General features: G+C 32.5%; 1 protein-coding gene across 19 annotated transcripts in view; it reads left to right on the forward strand.

The window, feature by feature from the left end:
- TBCK (TBC1 domain containing kinase) overlaps positions 1–17,677 on the forward strand; it is a 291,657-nt gene that overhangs the window by 70,684 nt on the left and 203,296 nt on the right. For all 19 annotated transcript variants that reach the window (XM_054253081.2, XM_078366726.1, XM_054253088.2 and 16 more), the window contains 9 exons: positions 1,162–1,303; positions 2,637–2,697; positions 4,110–4,171; positions 4,793–4,854; positions 5,832–5,980; positions 8,371–8,509; positions 10,389–10,488; positions 16,472–16,521; positions 16,755–16,884. In XM_054253081.2, coding sequence (XP_054109056.1) covers positions 1,162–1,303; positions 2,637–2,697; positions 4,110–4,171; positions 4,793–4,854; positions 5,832–5,980; positions 8,371–8,509; positions 10,389–10,488; positions 16,472–16,521; positions 16,755–16,884 — 895 coding nt within the window. The remainder of the gene's footprint in view (positions 1–1,161; positions 1,304–2,636; positions 2,698–4,109; positions 4,172–4,792; positions 4,855–5,831; positions 5,981–8,370; positions 8,510–10,388; positions 10,489–16,471; positions 16,522–16,754; positions 16,885–17,677) is intronic.

The raw sequence follows: 17,677 nt of genomic DNA on the forward strand, positions 1-17,677 counted from the left end.
TGTCATGTAATGAAGTAGAAAGTGCACAGATCCTATAGCTTAGAAATCTGGTTCCAGGTTGTTACCCTTGGGAACCTTTTTCAGATGTATACCATACATGGTATTCTGTGCAACATTGTTCATAATATTAATGATAAAAAGCAGGAAACAACTTAAATGCCATTAACCTTTGAATGTATAACTAAATTATGATGTATTAGTAAAATAGAAATAAGAATTTAATGGGTACACCTTCATGCAACAATATAGATAATGTTGATTGAAAAAGCAAAATACAGTCATCCTAATTCCAGTGTTATAAAGTTCAGAAATGTGCTTTACTAAACAGTAATTTTTTAGAAATACAAACATATGGCAAAACCATCAGGAAATAGAAGAGAATGATAAACATAAAAATTCTAGACATTTTTTTCCTTTTGAGGAACAGGGCTGGAGATGGAATCAGGGAGAAGAACAAAGGGACCTTCAGTGATAATTTTATGTTCTTCACTTAAACTTCTTCTTGGTACATGGGTGTTCATTGAAGCTTTCTTCTTTATACCTTATTCATATTTAATCAGCAGTGTTTCACATTCATTCAATATTTGCTAAACAATTTTCAAAAAACTTTTTATGTGAGCGAAATTGTGAGGAAATAGGCACCCTCATGTATTACTTATGACAATATAAGTTGATACAACTTCTCCAAAGGGCAATTTGGTGTGATTAATCAAAATTTAAAATGCACATACCTTATGATCTTGAAGTACCACCTCTAAGATTATATCTGTCTTTTATATGTATATACTTGTGGGAAATACTTATAATATATTCATCTTACTGATAATAGCAAAATAATGGAAGTTCTAAAACACTTTTTTTGGTCAAGCTAAGTGCATCAATGAAATTATTGGCAGTTTTCAAATATGAGGAAACTCTATACTCTTTGAGGAACAAAGAGGTATATAGCAATATATATAGTATTCTACCATGTAAAGTAATATGTATAGTATTCTACATTAAATATCTGTATTATGATGATTAGTTTAGAATGTTTTCCAGCAACAGTTGTTAATTTAATTGCATGGGACTTTTACATAGATCTTACCACACTGATTGTAAAAATATACTATTGCTTCCTTCCCTGTTGTAATTATTCATTATTTTAATGTATCATTACAGATATCCCTCATACTTGGCCCCTGAGGTAATTGCACAGGGAATTTTCAAAACCACTGATCACATGTCAAGTAAAAAACCATTGCCTTCTGGCCCCAAATCAGATGTATGGTCTCTTGGAATCATTTTATTTGAGCTTTGTGTGGTATGTATAAAGAAATATTAATATAATAAAAACAAATTGTACATTTATTGAAATAATCTTTTGGAGAGGAAAGTTATTTAATAATATGTTTTTGCTGTAGAAATTGATTACATATGAGGAGAAGGCTTAATTTGATTTAATCATGTTTAATAAATTTACATTTTTTTGGGATCTCTAGAAACATTCTTTTACTAAGTGTGAATGTAAATGTTACCAGATGTATATTATTTTTATGTCTCTAGTAATGTGTACATTTTTACTAAGTTAAGATGTTTATATTTTGTTACATAAGATATATGGAGTACCATTAAGTTTAACAATATATTGAAATCAAACCTGCATTTTTAGAAGATTGATATGACAGTGATTTCAGTAATTTAAGATTGAGAAGAATGACAGCTTTTTTTCAATGATCTCTCTACCTGTATTTCTGATTTGATAAGTGTTTAAGAACATTTTTTTCTTCTCTAATAAAAAAAATCAAAGCATCTCTTTATAAACATCAGGTACTCTTAAGCCTTTTCCTTCTAAGTTTATTTAAATGATCATATAAGCTTAATTTGTTTATGGTAAGAGAAATATGAAAACTAACATTAATGAAGCATACTCTGCATTATGTAACCCTCACCATATGTGATACAGTTAATATTTTAATTTTATAGATGAGAAAAGTAAGACTTCAGGTGGTTAAGTAGGTTGCCCAAATTATGTAACTGTCTGCTGGTGGAAGAGTTCAGTTGGCATACAATCGTTGCTCAGCTCATAAATGCTGAAGGTATAAGTGGTTGACTCAGACCTTATACCAAGGAGCCTCCTGAAGCTGACTAATAAGGAAACAATTAAAATATACTGTGTGCATTTATAAAAAATATACTAGGTGTGTAGGAGCATGAAGTAAGTCTGTCTGAAGTTACTGTGAGAAGAGGAAGGAGTGTTAGGTAAAGTAACAATTAGCTCCGTAGATGAAAGGGTATAATCGATCTTACCCAGGAGGCATCTTGGTCTCAATAAAATAAGGCTCCAGGTGGCCTGGAATACCTCTAGATATCCAGGTATGTGTGGATCTCAAAAACGAACAATGCTTACATCAAACTAGAATATAGTGACCCTTAAATGTATGAAATTTTTAAATGACACATGTTTTGCAACACATTCTAAAATGTTATTTCACCAGTAATTTTTCTTTAGTGGAGCTGACTTTAAAAATCCAATAAAACTTTTTGAGATAAATCGAGATGCCTGATAAAATCATTTTCAGCTATGGGGGAGAAAAAGATCTCCCTAGAAAAAAGATGTAAATATTAACACAAATTTCTTTTTTCATTTTATTTAGGGAAGAAAATTATTTCAGAGCTTGGATATTTCCGAAAGACTAAAATTTTTGCTTACTTTGGGTAAATGTCAGAAAATTGTTTATCTTTCAAATATAAATATAACTTAGTATCTATTAGTAATCATGAATGTTGATGATGTGTTCTTTTGAAATAGTGAGTACACTGAAATACCCCCTTTGCTCAAGTTGCTAATGATAAGTGTTAATGATCAGCAGAACAGCATAGGAAGTGCCTTCTAAAATATTACACCAGAAATTTTTTTATTCTCTGAGGAATTTTAACCTAGATGGAAATAATCCTGGCTTTATGATCTAGCCAAGTAAATTAACTTGTGAAATCAAAATATGAGAATATAAAATTGTATTTTTATAGCGACAATATATCTTAATGTTTGGGCTATCTTTCTGTCTGATCAATCATGTACAAATAACAACTCAAGAAGAATATTGATTTTTCTTTATAAAAGGCTGATATGTATTTCCATGTATGTAGATCCAAACGTGTAATTCAAATTAATAAAAATTTATGTAATCTACTTTAGATTGGAAATAATTAAGCATGTTTGATAATTAAGGAGAAAAAAACAGTGATAGAACACTTTATATAAAAGAGTGACAGATTGATATCTAAGTTATGAAGGTTGGCAAATAAGAATATGTGTGGGAAAATATTAGTAAACATTGAATAATAATGATTTTATAAGTAAATATGCAAAAATTTTACCAGATTTACCACATTTAATTACAAAGATTAATACTACAGCTATTAAGAAGCCTTGGAGATTCTTAAACGTGGTCTGTAATCTAAACTTATACTTTAAATTCCCAGATAAATGTACGTACATTTTTCAAATTATGTATAATAAAACAAATTTGTCTTGTAATCATGAAAAAAAAAGTTACAAAGCCTTCTTAAAAGTGCTGTTTATATACAGTCATTTCTTGAAGAGAATTGTTTATAGCACCTGCACATGTACCAAAATTGATGTGTACTCTAGTTTCATAGTCAGTCCCGCAGAACTCATGTGTAGGAAAAATGGGTCCTCCATACATGTGGATTTCGTATCTACAAATACTGTATTTTTCAACTCATGGTTGGTTGGAAACAATCCACATATAAGTGGACCTGTGCAGTTCAAACCCATGTTGTTCAAGGGTCAACTGTGTGTTTCTGCATATATGTATTTAGAGACAGAGATCGAGTATCTTTACCTTCCTTGAAAGGAATTGCTCTTTTATCAAACTTATTAAGATGATATCTTTCAGTATCAGTTTTTCAATTAGTATTTGTCTGAAACTTTTCATTTTTATCAAAACATGTAAGGAAATTTAACAAAATGAAAAAGTTTTCTGTATTCTGAGTTCCAGAACTGCATTACTCCATTAAAACATTTTTGATCAGAGTTTATTTTTTGATTTGTTGGATAGTTTAGAAAAGAGGCATTTATTCATATAGTTTTTTCTGTTTTATAGATTGTGTAGATGACACTTTAACAGTTTTGGCTGAGGAGCATGGTTGTCTGGACATTATAAAGGTTTGTCATTAATCTTTGTCATTATAAAGGTTTGTCTATTTGTGCTGCTATAACAAAATACCTGATATTGAATAATTTATAAAGATAAAAATTTGTTTTTCCATAGTTATTAAAACTAGGAAGTCCAAGATCAAGGCACCAGTAGGTTCAGTTGTCTAGTGAGGGCTGCAGTCTCCTGAGAGAGGAATACTGTCCTCACAAGGCTGAAGGGCAAACAAGGCAATTGCTAAGTGAAGGCTCCCTTTTATAAGCCTCTTAATGCCATTCACCAGGGGAAGAGCTCTTATGATGTAATCACTTCTTATAGGCCCCACCTCTTAATACCATCACATTGACCATTAAGTTTCAAAGTTTGTTAAGCCTGAACTTTGGAAGGGATACAATAAAACAATGGCAATCTGTTAATCAAAATTTATTTTACACACTTGGGATCCAATTGCAAGCTATTTTAAAGCAATGCTTATTTCCCATTAAGTATTTGCCTTTGCACAGTGACTAAATTTGTATAAAGTACAAATAAAAACTTTAAAAAAAATCAAAACCCTCTAGATTAGCAAACATTTAAATAAAATATATTACTAAAATTGATCATTTTAATTAATTATTTTCTCTCTTTACCAGGAGCTTCCTAAAACTGCGATAGATCTTTTGAAGAAATGTCTCACCTTCCATCCTTCTAAGAGGTTAATGTTATTTGGATATTGGGATTACATTGAGATCCTTTACACATAAGCACTTGATTTTTTTCTTATTTGTCCTAACATAGTGGATTAAATATATATAATGTACATATGTAGTAATATGAAATTGACATCAGTATCATAACTGTGAATGATGTAAGCTTTCATTTTTTGTGAATAAATGAAAAAGTAATTAAAGTTAAACAATAGTCAAAAACCGACATATACTAAAGAAGGTACTAGTTCATTTCCAGCCTTCTAAGTAGAAAGTCAACTAAACTGTGGAATGTAGATATTCCTAGACCCAATAATATCACCAGAGAAATGAGAATAAAAGTTTGTTGTCAATATGTATTATGGCAGTGAATTTGGGTAAGTGATATAATAAACTAACAATTGTTGATAATAAGAAATGATTTCTTAGAAGTTCATTAATTGACTTTCATTTGATGATATTGCTACTAGTCATACAGCTATTTCTAAACTCCTTAAGTATATAATGTTTGAAAATAGTGTATCCAAATTTGTCTTTAGCAAAACAACTTTACCAAGACATGTTAGAGAGAAATAGTAGTTTTGTGTGAATGTACCACATTAAAGTAAAGGACAGGAGGAAAACCCAAAAGGTATTATTATAATAGTTTGCATATTTATTATTTAATTAAGATATTCAGTAAAGCAGTTGAATGCTAGTCAGGCTAAAAGTAAAAAAAAATGCAGAAGCTCTTATGGAGTGATATTTTTGATACATCATAAGGTAAAGAAAGTACAACAGAAGTAAAAAAAAATTAGATTTCAGTATTTACTCACAGTTAATTGATTGTAATATAAAAGTATACATGTAGACGCTGCAAAAGAGAGCTGTATTTTTTTCTGTGCTAATGAGATATTTAAAATGTTTATCCTCTTGAATATATGCCATTATTATAGGAAATTTTTTATGACTTTCATTCATGCTCTGTATTTTAAATGTTCTCAAGGCTAACCCCAGATGAATTAATGAAGGACAAAGTTTTCAGTGAGGTGTCACCTTTATATACCCACTTTACCAAACCTGCCAGTCTGTTTTCATCTTCTCTGAGATGTGCTGATTTAACTCTGCCTGAGGATATCAGTCAGTTGTGTAAAGGTAATGATAAATTAAAGCATATAAAATAATATGAGCCTTGTTTTTAAAGCAAGTTTTCTTATCCTAGTTTAAGCTGAATTTATCAACAATATGTATTAGTGATACAGATAGTTATCTGAGAATTAAGAGATGATTCTGGAAGTGATTAAAATATAACTGACTGGCTGGGTGTGGTGGCTCATGCCTGTAATCCCAGCAACGTTTGGGAGGTCAAAGAGGGAGGATCGCTTGAGACCAGGCATTTGAGACCAGCCTGGTCAACATCGAGATATCCTGTCTCTACAAAAAATAAAGAGTATATACACATACACACACACAAATACATACATGCGTATAGTTAGTCCGAGCCTAACTTGCTTGGATAATATCAGAGCCTAACTGAACTGGTGAAGGGAAATATCAAAGTGCAGTCAGCTCTAGCTTTCTATGTGGTGGTTAAAGTTAACCAAAGCATTGTATAGTTAATCCTGTGATTAGGTCTCAGTCTTTAAGGGGGCCTGTGCCTCTAGCCTTTAGACAAGTGCTTCTTTGCCCTTAAGGAGTGGCTAGAATAAACACACACACACACACACACACACACACACACGCACTTGAACTAACAGTTTATCCTTTAAATTTAAGTTACTGATATTCCATATAATTTATTTATAAATGATATCTAAAATATTATTGATAAGAATTACATACTATTATATTGTGAATGTTGAAGAGAATATCTGCTTTTAGTCTTTCAGTTCTTGTGTGAAGATTACAACTCTTGGAATGTAAGGTTTAGTGACATCAGTAAGTTACCTCTATTCTGAAAAGTTTTTATGACTTAACTCATGGCAGACAATAGTTAACTAAACATCCATTCAATTAAACATTTATTGAGTTCCTGGTATGTGTCACATGCTGTATTTTAAGCATTCATGCCGAATGGAATGGCATGACATATTTAGTTATATAATCACTATTATAAATGAAAGGTCAATATGAGTATAGCACAGTGGCAGCACAGCAGGAGCACCTAGTTCTGTATTTCTGTCTGGGACATCAAGGAAGACTTCAGAAAAGGCAGCCAGCCATTGCCTTGGGACATGAGGGAAGGAACAATTTGTGCTGGTTCCTTCCCCATGTGCTATTTTTTACCCTTATTCTTTTTACAATATACAGTGTAAAATTACCAATACTATGTATTATAAAGGGTAAAAATTCCAGGTTTTCGTTTTTCTGGTTTCCCTTGATATGGGCAGTAAGCTTGTGAACTAGAGTTGGCTAATGGGATCTAAATGAAATTACTTGGCATAAGGGCTACTTATAGGGAAAGAAAATTTTTGTGACAGGAAATGTACTGCAGCATAGGTACACCACTTTCTTCTCTTCTGAATGCAGGAAATGGTCTGGAATTTTGACAAGCATAGGCCCCTCCTATACCTATGATTGTATTAAGAGAGATGAATAAATGTCTTTATTATATAAGCCACTTTTAGTAATATATTATTTTCAGCCTGGAGCATTCAAATTATTACAAAAATTGAATGAGAATCTGCCAGTCATGGCATACCTCCAGGTAGAAGAAGGGAAATACCAAGCTCCAGCTCATTCTAGCCACTCCTTAAGGGCAAGGAAACACTTTGACTAGAGTCACTGGCTCACTTAAAGATTGAGACCTGATCATAGGGCTGACTACAGAATGCTTCTGTTCCCCACACCTTAACCACCATGTAGAGGGCTAGAGCTGGCTTCACTTTGGTATTTCCTCTTTCCAGGTCAGTTAGGCTCTGATATTATCCATGCAAGTTGGGCTCTGACTAACCAGTTTATCCTGAAGGCATACATTGTTAAGAACAGCGCTCATTTTATTTCAAAATGGTTCCATTTCCACTGCCACTGCTGGAAACATAAGAGCATTTTTCTCCAATATTTAATGTGAGAATCTTGTCAAACTCCTGGTGATAAAACTCACAGAAGTGTCGGGGTATCTCTTATGACTGGTTCCCTCTGGAGTTTTTAACTCTCAGATTTGTCTACATTGAGCCTCCAGTAATTTATTAATTACCATTTAGGTTTTCCAAATTTGGCCCTGGTTCCTGAGGCACTGCCCATGAATGTCTGTTCCAGTAGGCCGTAGCTCCCTGTATTCTCCTGTCTCCAGACTTGGGACAGAAGTTTGCCCTATGTCCTCAACTCTCTTACAGATCCAATAATCGTTGATTTTTCAGTCTCTTCAAATTTCTATTTGTTGTTAGGATGGAGTAGCAAATTTCAGGCTTCTTACAGTCAGAACTAGAAACTAGAAGTCTGTTCTTCAGTGTTTATTTTTTTAGAATGGTAGCTATTATTGCCTGTTGACTTTTAATAAAAGTAGAAAATAAAATACAGTGATTTCTTAAATTTACTTTTAATAGATATAACCAATGATTACCTGGCAGAAAGATCTATTGAAGAAGTTTATTACCTTTGGTGTTTGGCTGGAGGTGACTTGGAGAAAGAGCTTGTCAACAAGGAAATCATTCGATCTAAACCACCTATCTGCACACTCCCCAAGTAAGGAAAGTAACTTCTCTTGAAAATTTAAATAAATAAATAGTTATAATTATACATGTATGGCAATAATAAAAAAGAAAATTTGTTGTTTTTAAAAACTTTTTTGGTAGGCATTTCAACAAAGTGATTATTGGAAGCAATTGGAATCAATACCTTGTTTGATTGTCCAAAGTTTCTAATTGTAGAGTTCCCATCAGTTGTCTTTGATCAGTACTTTGCTTTGTGACCTGTACAAAATGAAGTTAATATTATGGAATATCTTGGAATAATTGCTGTTAATGAAAAATATACAAATCATAATAGGATATTTAAGAGCATTAACTAAAAACTAGCTTAGTGTGCCTACTCTGAAGAACTATGTTCTTTTCGCAAATATGCTTGTAAATGTAAATGAACTCTGTAGCCTCACTGCATGTTGTAGAGATGATCACTGTGCTTAGTGTGTTGCAAAAAAAATCTGCAAAACTGCGTAAGAAGATGTCATGCTAGAAATTAGACTGGAAGTTAAATACCTCTACAGCCTTGGGGCTAAGATTATCATTAGTGTTGCTCTTCATGTTTATTCATAAAAATATGAACCTAAATTTCTTAGGTTCTACTAATACTTTAAACTTTTAATTTTACTGGGCATGGTGGCTCGTGCCTGTGATCCCAGCACTTTGGGAGGCAAGGCAGGTGGATTGCTTGAGCCCAGGAATTTGAGACCAGCCTGGGCAACATGGTGAAACCCTGTCTCTACAAAGAAAAAATAATTAGCTGGGCATGGTGTCATGTGCCTGTAGTCCCAGCTACACAGGCAGCTGCAGGTGAGGCTGCAGCCAGCCAAGTGCCGTAGCCAAGTGCTACTGCACTTCACCATGAGCAAATGAGAGAGCCGGTCTCAAAATAAAATAAAATAAAATTTTAAGTTTTAGATTTCAGGACTTATTTGATCATTGTAGGTAACTGTGGAAGTCATCTGCTTATCATTTTCTTACATTTTAAACTTTCGTATTGTTTGGATTGACTATTTTCTACTTTTTTCCCTCTCTTAATCTGATTTTAAGTGTTAACTTTGATTATACCATACATTGAATTAAGTGGAAAATTGGCCGGGCGCGGTGGCTCAAGTCTGTAATCCCAGCACTTTGGGAGGCCGAGGTGGGTGGATCACGAGGTCAAGAGATCGAGACCATCCTGGTCAACATGGTGAAACCCCATCTCTACTAAAAATTCAAAAAATTAGCTGGGCATAGTGGCATGTGCCTGAAATTCCAGCTACTCAGGAGACTGAGGCAGGAGAATTGCCTGAACCCAGGAGGTGGAGGTTGTGGTGAGCCGAGATTGCACCATTGCACTCCAGCCTGAGTAACAAGAGTGAAACTCCGTCTCAAAAAAAAAAAGAAAATCAGAGACAAGTTTACAGAAATTTCAAGAAGGAATGGTGGAAAGGATATATAGACTCTTAAAACTAATTTACTGAAATTGTAAACAAATTTTATTTGTTTGTTATTCAATATTCTTTCTTCTGTGAAGTTACTATCCAGTATGCTTTTTCTTTCTTCCCTTTTCTTTTTCCACCCTTATAAACTTTCTCAGGAACACATTTGGGTAATGTCAAGAGAGTACTGTTGCATTGAAACTGCATGAACAAAGGGTTGTAAATGACACTTTTGTTTTTCTGAAATTCTCTGTATTTATATTCATACCTACTCAAGAGATATCTAAAAATGAGACTTGTTTGAAGAAATCTCAATACATTGTTTTATTAAACATCCAGTCTAAAGTTTAATTCTTTTTTGAAGAAGGGATTGATGACTTAGAATAAACTTTACTTTCTAGAAGAGACAATAAGCTGGATTTTGTGTGCATATTGTTATCTTTAAAAATTTCTTTTCAGTTTTCTCTTTGAGGATGGTGAAAGCTTTGGACAAGGTCGAGATAGAAGCTCACTTTTAGATGATACCACTGTGACATTGTCATTATGCCAGCTAAGAAATGTAAGAATTATATTTTGACAATGCTACTTTAGTTTTTTTTTTTTTTTAATTAAAACCTTACAGATACACAAGAATTCTTGTATTTCTCCTTGATTTCACATAATATGGGAGAGCTTCTGTAAAGTGTGTGCCCCACAGTAGAATTGCATCTGTATGACTTGAGCTTTATTATCTGATTGTTCACAAAAAATGATTTTATCAGTTTATCTTTTCACCATCATTGGATAACTGTTCTCATTTCTTTATTTACTTGGTAACCCTTTCTTTTATCAAATTTTTAAAAATTATTAATCTGATGGTATGGAAAGATATTTTACTGTAACACTAATTTTAAATTTCCTGATAATATTGCAGTCGTAAGTCTTTTCATGTATTTTAGCGGTTTGCCTACCTCTTCTGTGTTTTACTAGTTCATATTTTTTGGTTTTTCTGTTGAATGATTTCTTATTGATTTGAGGACTTCTAACACTATATCCCAGATATTGTATCTTTGTGAGCTATGTATCATGAAAATATATTCTAATCTGTGGCTTTTCCTTCAACTTGTTGATTCTTATCTTTTATTAAATAGAATTCTAAATTTTTATCAGTATTTTCTTTTATAGTCAAATATATTTTATTTGATGTATTTTTTCTTGTAATTTATTTAAAGTAATAGCAAGGTTATAAGTATTTTTATAATGTGTTTGTATATTTCCTTTTAAAAGATTTAAAGAATTGTTTCACATTTAGCTATTTAATCCACATGGAATTTATTTTTGATTAACTTGTAAGGAGGGTTCCCAATATCATATTTCATTGATTAAAAAAAGACTCCTTGTCTCAGTATCATATATTGAATAGTTTTCACTTTTTTGATCTATAATACCAACTTTTTCTATGTGTATGGATATGTTTCTGGGCCTTGGTATTCTGATTTGTTGGCCTGTTTGTCTAATTTTAGCTAATACCACATTGTTTTAATCCATAGTTTCATGTGAACTGTTGATGCCTAGCAGGGAAGACCTTCAGTTTTTTTTGTCCTCAAAATGGAGCTCTTTAACATCTTCCTCTACTAGCTGATTTGTATAATCATTATAAAGAGGTTCATAAAAAATTATAGGGTTTTGATTGACATTGCATTGAATTTATAGGTTAATTTGTAGAGAATTGATGTATTTAAAATATAGAGTTTTATTTCTTGAACATACTTAAATAAACATATCATTTATTTGTCTTATTTTATATAACAATTTTCTTTTTAGTGTCTGTATATCAGTTTTAAGATTTATTCCTAAGGTAATTCGTTGTTGCTCTTCAAGAGGCTGAGGCAGGAGAATTGCCTGAACCCAGGAGGCGGAGGTTGCAGTGAGCCGAGATTGTGCCATTGCACTCCAGCCTGTGTAACAAGAGCGAAATTCCGTCTAAAAAAAAAAAATATGTGTGTGTATGTGTGTATTATTTTTTTCTAAAATTTTATTTTAAAAAATTTTAAACAGAAAAGTTGAAAAGCATTTACAGTGAACAATTTCCCACCTAGATCAAGCATTGATATGATCTACTAGCAAAATAGAGTCAGACCTATTCATTGTCCTATTATGTATAGCTGTTTTGTTCTACATTGGCAGAAATGAGTAGTTGCAATAGAGACCACATGGCCCACAAAGCTAAAAATATGTATTATATGGCCCTGCATAGAAACAGTTTGCTAATCCCTGACCTAGGTTCTATAATTAACATTTTACTTCCTTTATCACATGTCAGCTTATCCTTCTAGCCATTCATCAGTCCATCATATTTTTTGTTCTTGCATTTTAAAGTAAAATGAAGACATTACTACAATTCAGCTGACACATTAGAGTTTAAGATTTATTTATGGTTCTTTTCTAGGCAAAATTTTCATATAGTAAATTGTACAAATCTTAAGTATACCAGTAGATGAGTTTTAAAAAATATATCAATAATGTTTTTAAAAATACCATTTCAGCTACTGTTTTGTGCATGATTAGTAACACAATTGATTTTTTTATTTTGATTTTGTATCTGGCAACATTGCTGAACCTATTCTTTTTCAAATAATATATCTATAGATTCTCTTTGGTTTTCCTTGTGAATTAAGGTAGTGTCTTTTCCTTCATTTCCAATTCTTATCTACTCACTTCATCTTTTCTCATTATTTTTGCTGAGCCTCTATAACACCATTGAATAGAAACAGAAATAGTGGGCATTCCTGTCATTCCTAGTTTTACAAGGTTGCTTTTGGCTGGGCGTGGTGGCTCAATCCCAGCAATTTGGGAGGCCGAGGCAGGCGGATCACAAGGTCAGCAGATCAAGACCACCCTGGCTAACACAGTGAAACCCCGTCTCTACTAAAAATACAAAAAATTAGCCGGGCGTGGTGGCACACACCTGTAATCCTAGCTACTCAGGAGGCTGAGGCAGGAGAATCACTTGAACCTGGGAGGCAGAGGTTGCAGTGAGCCGAGATTGCACAATTGCACTCTAGCCTGGGTGACAGAGTGAGACTTCATGTCAAAAAAAAATTTGCTTTTTATATATCATAATTAAGTGTAATATTTGTTACATTGAGTTATAGAGGTCTTCTTAGTTTGTTATAAGTTTTATTATGAATGGGTGTTGAATTTCACTGAGTATTTTTACTTTATCTATTGAGATGGTCATATGCTTTTTTATGTATTGTGTTAATGGATTTAATTCTGTGGATAGGGTTTTCCAATGTTAAGCCATGTTTATATTTCTGGGATAAATCCAGTCAGATCAGGATTTCATTTTTCCTTTTTTATACATTTGTGTTTTGATTTTTCTAATATTTTGTTTAGAATGTTTGCATTTCTGTTTCTATGTGAGATGGGCCTGTGAGTTTCTTTTCTTTTACTGCACCCAGCTATTTTGGTATCAGGATATACTAGTCTCATTAAATAAATAGGAGAGTGTTGCCTTTTTTTCCTATTTTCTGAAAGACTTATATGATTACATATATCTATTTCTTTAATGTTTCCTGGCAGTTAGCTTTAAAACTATATTGTAAGGGCTACTTATCCCTATCTGGGTGTATTTTTAGTCATTGCTTCAGTCTTCTTAATGGTTATAAGTTTACTCAGGTTATCAATTTTGTTTTAAAATCATTTCTAAAGTTATATGTTTTGCGGCCTTTACATTTGCTCTTCCCATTGCCTGTAATACTCTTCTGCTGCTTCCATTTCCTTTCTTTCCATTCTTTGCTAAATCGTCACCTACTGGTGGGCCTTTGTTGGCCATCCTTTATAAAATAGCAGTGTCACACCTATCTCTTGTACTCTTTATCCTCTTTAGCTTGTTTTGCTTTTTTCCTCCATTCTACTTCTCTTCATTTGATGTGTTATATATTTTCTTCCTATTTAATAACTGAATGACTGAATCCTGTTTTTACATGAAAGCCCTATTAATATTGTAGTAAAGTATAGGGGAAAGTATTTTATAATCTTATGATTAAGTCTCAGTTTTTTTAGTGAGCCTGTGTTCCTGGGCTGTGACTTTCACAAGGTTTCTCAGCTTCCTCACCCCTCCCCACCCCAACCTGAGACAGGAAAGCTAGAGGAGCTGGAGTTGGGTATTTCTTTTCCCCTACATCAAGGACTAGAGTGGATTGGAGTTTGATATATCCTTCCCAAGTTGGCTAGATTTCTGTAAAACCCAAGTTTAGTTAGGACCTGGTAAAAGAGTTTCCCTTTAAGGCAGGCCTCGTTTAAGGAAAACAGTACTCTGGTGGTATTTCACATTGGTTACTTTCCTCCTCCCCCTGCAGGAAGTCAAGGGTATTTTTCTCAGATCTTCACCCTGGAAGGACCTGTGGGGGTTAATCTCATAGAAGCAAGGAAGGCCTCCCTAAAGTTGGGCTTCCAGAAGTTTTTCTCTCCCATACTAGTTTGTGTTCAGCCTGCAGGTATTAGATAATTACCTTTTAATTGATCTTAACAGGCTCCAGCAGTGGCTCTGTACCTGGTGAGCTGTGATTTGCCTGTATTCGAGGATCCCTCCAGTTTTTAGAACATCACTCGGCTCTGATTCTGATAAATGTTAAAAGAGTTCTTGATTTTCAGTTTGTTCAGCATTTTTCTTGTTAGAGGAAGAATGATGACTTCTAAGTTTTTTATATTTTGTATAAGAAACTGGAAGTCTAAAAAGGCTAGCTTTTTTATTTTTAATCATTCATAGCTAAGGCTAAAATAAGTACCTAGCCTAGCAATTCCTCTAGTTTTTTTCTTTATGTGGCGTTAGAAGGGTCTTCTCCATTTTGAAGGTCTGTTATGCAGGTGCTCAAGTCTTTATCTCATTATGGTCTAAATCTCTAGACCACAGTTCTTAACTCCTTTCTCTGTAGGCCCAGTTTTATATCGGTTATCACTGCATTCTTGTTATGTTTCAAGGCTTTTTCTAATCATTGAATATTTTACATGTTATGTAGTAGGAGAGTATTAGAATCTCTTCTCTGCCATAATGCCAGCAAAAGAAAATTAAAATATATAATTATTATTACTTAATACTCTGAATTCATAATCTCTTTGAAAGAATGTGTAAAGTAACAAAATAAGTAACAATACCATGCAGCAAACAATAAATTACATCCAAAATATTTGATTTCAGTTGATTTTGTTTCGCTCTTGTTTCTTCAATTCAAATTGTATCCAATTTAAATGATTGTAGCCTTCAATGGTCTCAATTCCTTTATAGTTCTACCTGTGAAATTTAAAATACTTTTCTTCTACAGTTATTAAGAAATATTAATTTGCTGAATCTTAAAATTATATGGAAACCAAATAATTTTTATCTTTAGTGTTTTTGAACAACTATTTTCATCTTTCAAAAATCCTAATGTGCTACTTTTTATTTGGAAAAGACAGACAAGAGACTTATTAAATAAAATGTATGACATTCAGGATACTGAAAACTAATATTTAAAAAGATGTATATATTAATGCAGTAAAACTTGGGAAAATTTTATTTCTTTACTTAAAATTTCAATATATGAAAGATATACCTAAAGGTTTACTAAAGTAGGGTAAGAATAAGATAAGTGCACAGCACATTAATTTTAAGAGAAGAACCAGGCATAAATTTAGTGTTTGCCAAATTCTTAGTGTTGAGTTACAGATTTTTTTTCAGCTTTAAAACTTCTGGGAATAACTAACATGGGTGCACAATGACTCTAATCAACAGAAGACCAGTGCTTGCTACACACAGAGCTTGAAGTTCTGTGTCAGTCCCCATAGGAGCAGACATTTTGCCTTCATATTGGAAGTTGAACAGCAGAGCAGCAGGCAAGATGCCATTAACCTTAATCACCTTGCTTAGAATGTGGTTATCATTTTATTTTACTACTGCCTTCCTCCTTATATTTTTGAAGAATACCTATAAACCCGTCAGAGTTGTTATTAGGAACAATATTTATTATAATGACTTTGTAAAAAGCAATCATTAAGTGAATTCTGTCCATTGATTTATTAGCTATTTGAGTCATACATGTTCAAAGTATGATGTGAGAAATTTTTTGGAATCCTTTTCTTTGCACCTTTCCTTTTGACTTAGCTGGTATTATGCCAAAGCAAAAATAAATCTACATTGTGCTTTTAATATATACATGGATATATAGTACCTCTTTTTAATCATCTTTCTTCATATAACTTAATTTTTTCATTCATTAAGTTTTATGCTAGTGCTAGTAATTCTGAGTTGTGTTTGGAAAATATATCATGATAAGTGTCTAAAATTTGTGAGTGATACCTATAGGTAAGAAAAAAGAAAGACAAGATGTTTTTCACAGCCAAACCTAAACCAGCAGAGGCATGATATATTTGCATGTTTATGATAAGAGATTTTTAGATTCTATTTTATATTTTTCTAGGTCCCTTTATAAATTTATAGTTTTTATATTTTCTTTTTAAACAAAGAACAGGGTTTCTACCCAAGATGTTTATACATAAATATTTTGTCTTTAAATACACAGAGATTGAAAGATGTTGGTGGAGAAGCATTTTACCCATTACTTGAAGATGAGTGAGTATATATAGTCTCACTTTACATTTATTTTTCTTTCTGTTTATATTAGATTTATAAGAATTTTATACATTTTTTTGAAATGTGTTTCCTAAATAGGAAATAAAAACATGATGTTTTGGTTTTTTAAAATTTTATAATTTTTTCTGAAATCACTGTCAATAGAGTTAAAAAGAAAAAAATAACATTGTACCTTTTGTGGATTTTTTTTTTGCTTTTGTTCTCTTTTCCAGCCAGTCTAATTTACCTCATTCAAACAGCAATAATGAGTTGTCTGCAGCTGCCACTCTCCCTTTAATCATCAGAGAGAAGGACACAGAGTACCAACTAAACAGAATTATTCTCTTTGACAGGCTGCTAAAGGTATGGAGTCTAAAGTATGAAGTGCTGACAATAGCCCATATGGAATTTTTTTTAATTGTGTTGATAATTCTTAGGAAATCTTGAGTATGAGAAAACTAATTTTTATGACCTATCTTGTCTAGTTAACTTTCTTTAATTTAAAAATGATACATGTTCTCAGTAAGTAAAATTAAATAGAAAAACAAGTTTTGTTACTATATGCAAAATCATGTTAGACAAGGACTAATATCCTTATTTTTTAAAAGAAGACTTAAAAGTCAACAGTAAAAAGCATGAATATTGAAACAGAGAATGGATAGAGTACATAATATAAATACTATTAGTAAATCTATTCAAATTCTTCTTCACTAGGAATGAAAAAAAATAGAAGTTAAAATAGGGGTGTTTTTGTGTACTGCATTAGCAATGTGAGTGCAGATGCAGTAACACTGGAACTCTTATTCTATTGGGATAAATGTGAATGGACTGAAACATTTTGTAAAACAATTTGAGTGCATATATCAATAACCTTAACAACATGTGTCCTTTGTCCTGTTTATACTGTTTTAGAAATTTCTCCTAAGACACAAATTTATAAAAGTACAAGTTTATATGCAAAATGCAGAAGTACCCATGTAGTTCTCTGTCACCATTTTTTTAACAGTCACACTTCTCTGTCACCATATTTTTAACAGAGTGCTTTACCTGCATTATCTTACTTGACCCATATGAAGCTGATACTATTATCCTCCATCTGACTCCTTTAAAATCCCCCCAGAACACAAAATAGAGAGGAAGCCTTAAAAAACAGGTA

This window comes from Callithrix jacchus, chromosome 3 (genome assembly GCF_049354715.1).
Source record: "Callithrix jacchus isolate 240 chromosome 3, calJac240_pri, whole genome shotgun sequence".
In the NCBI taxonomy this organism is placed as follows: Eukaryota; Metazoa; Chordata; class Mammalia; order Primates; family Cebidae; genus Callithrix; species Callithrix jacchus.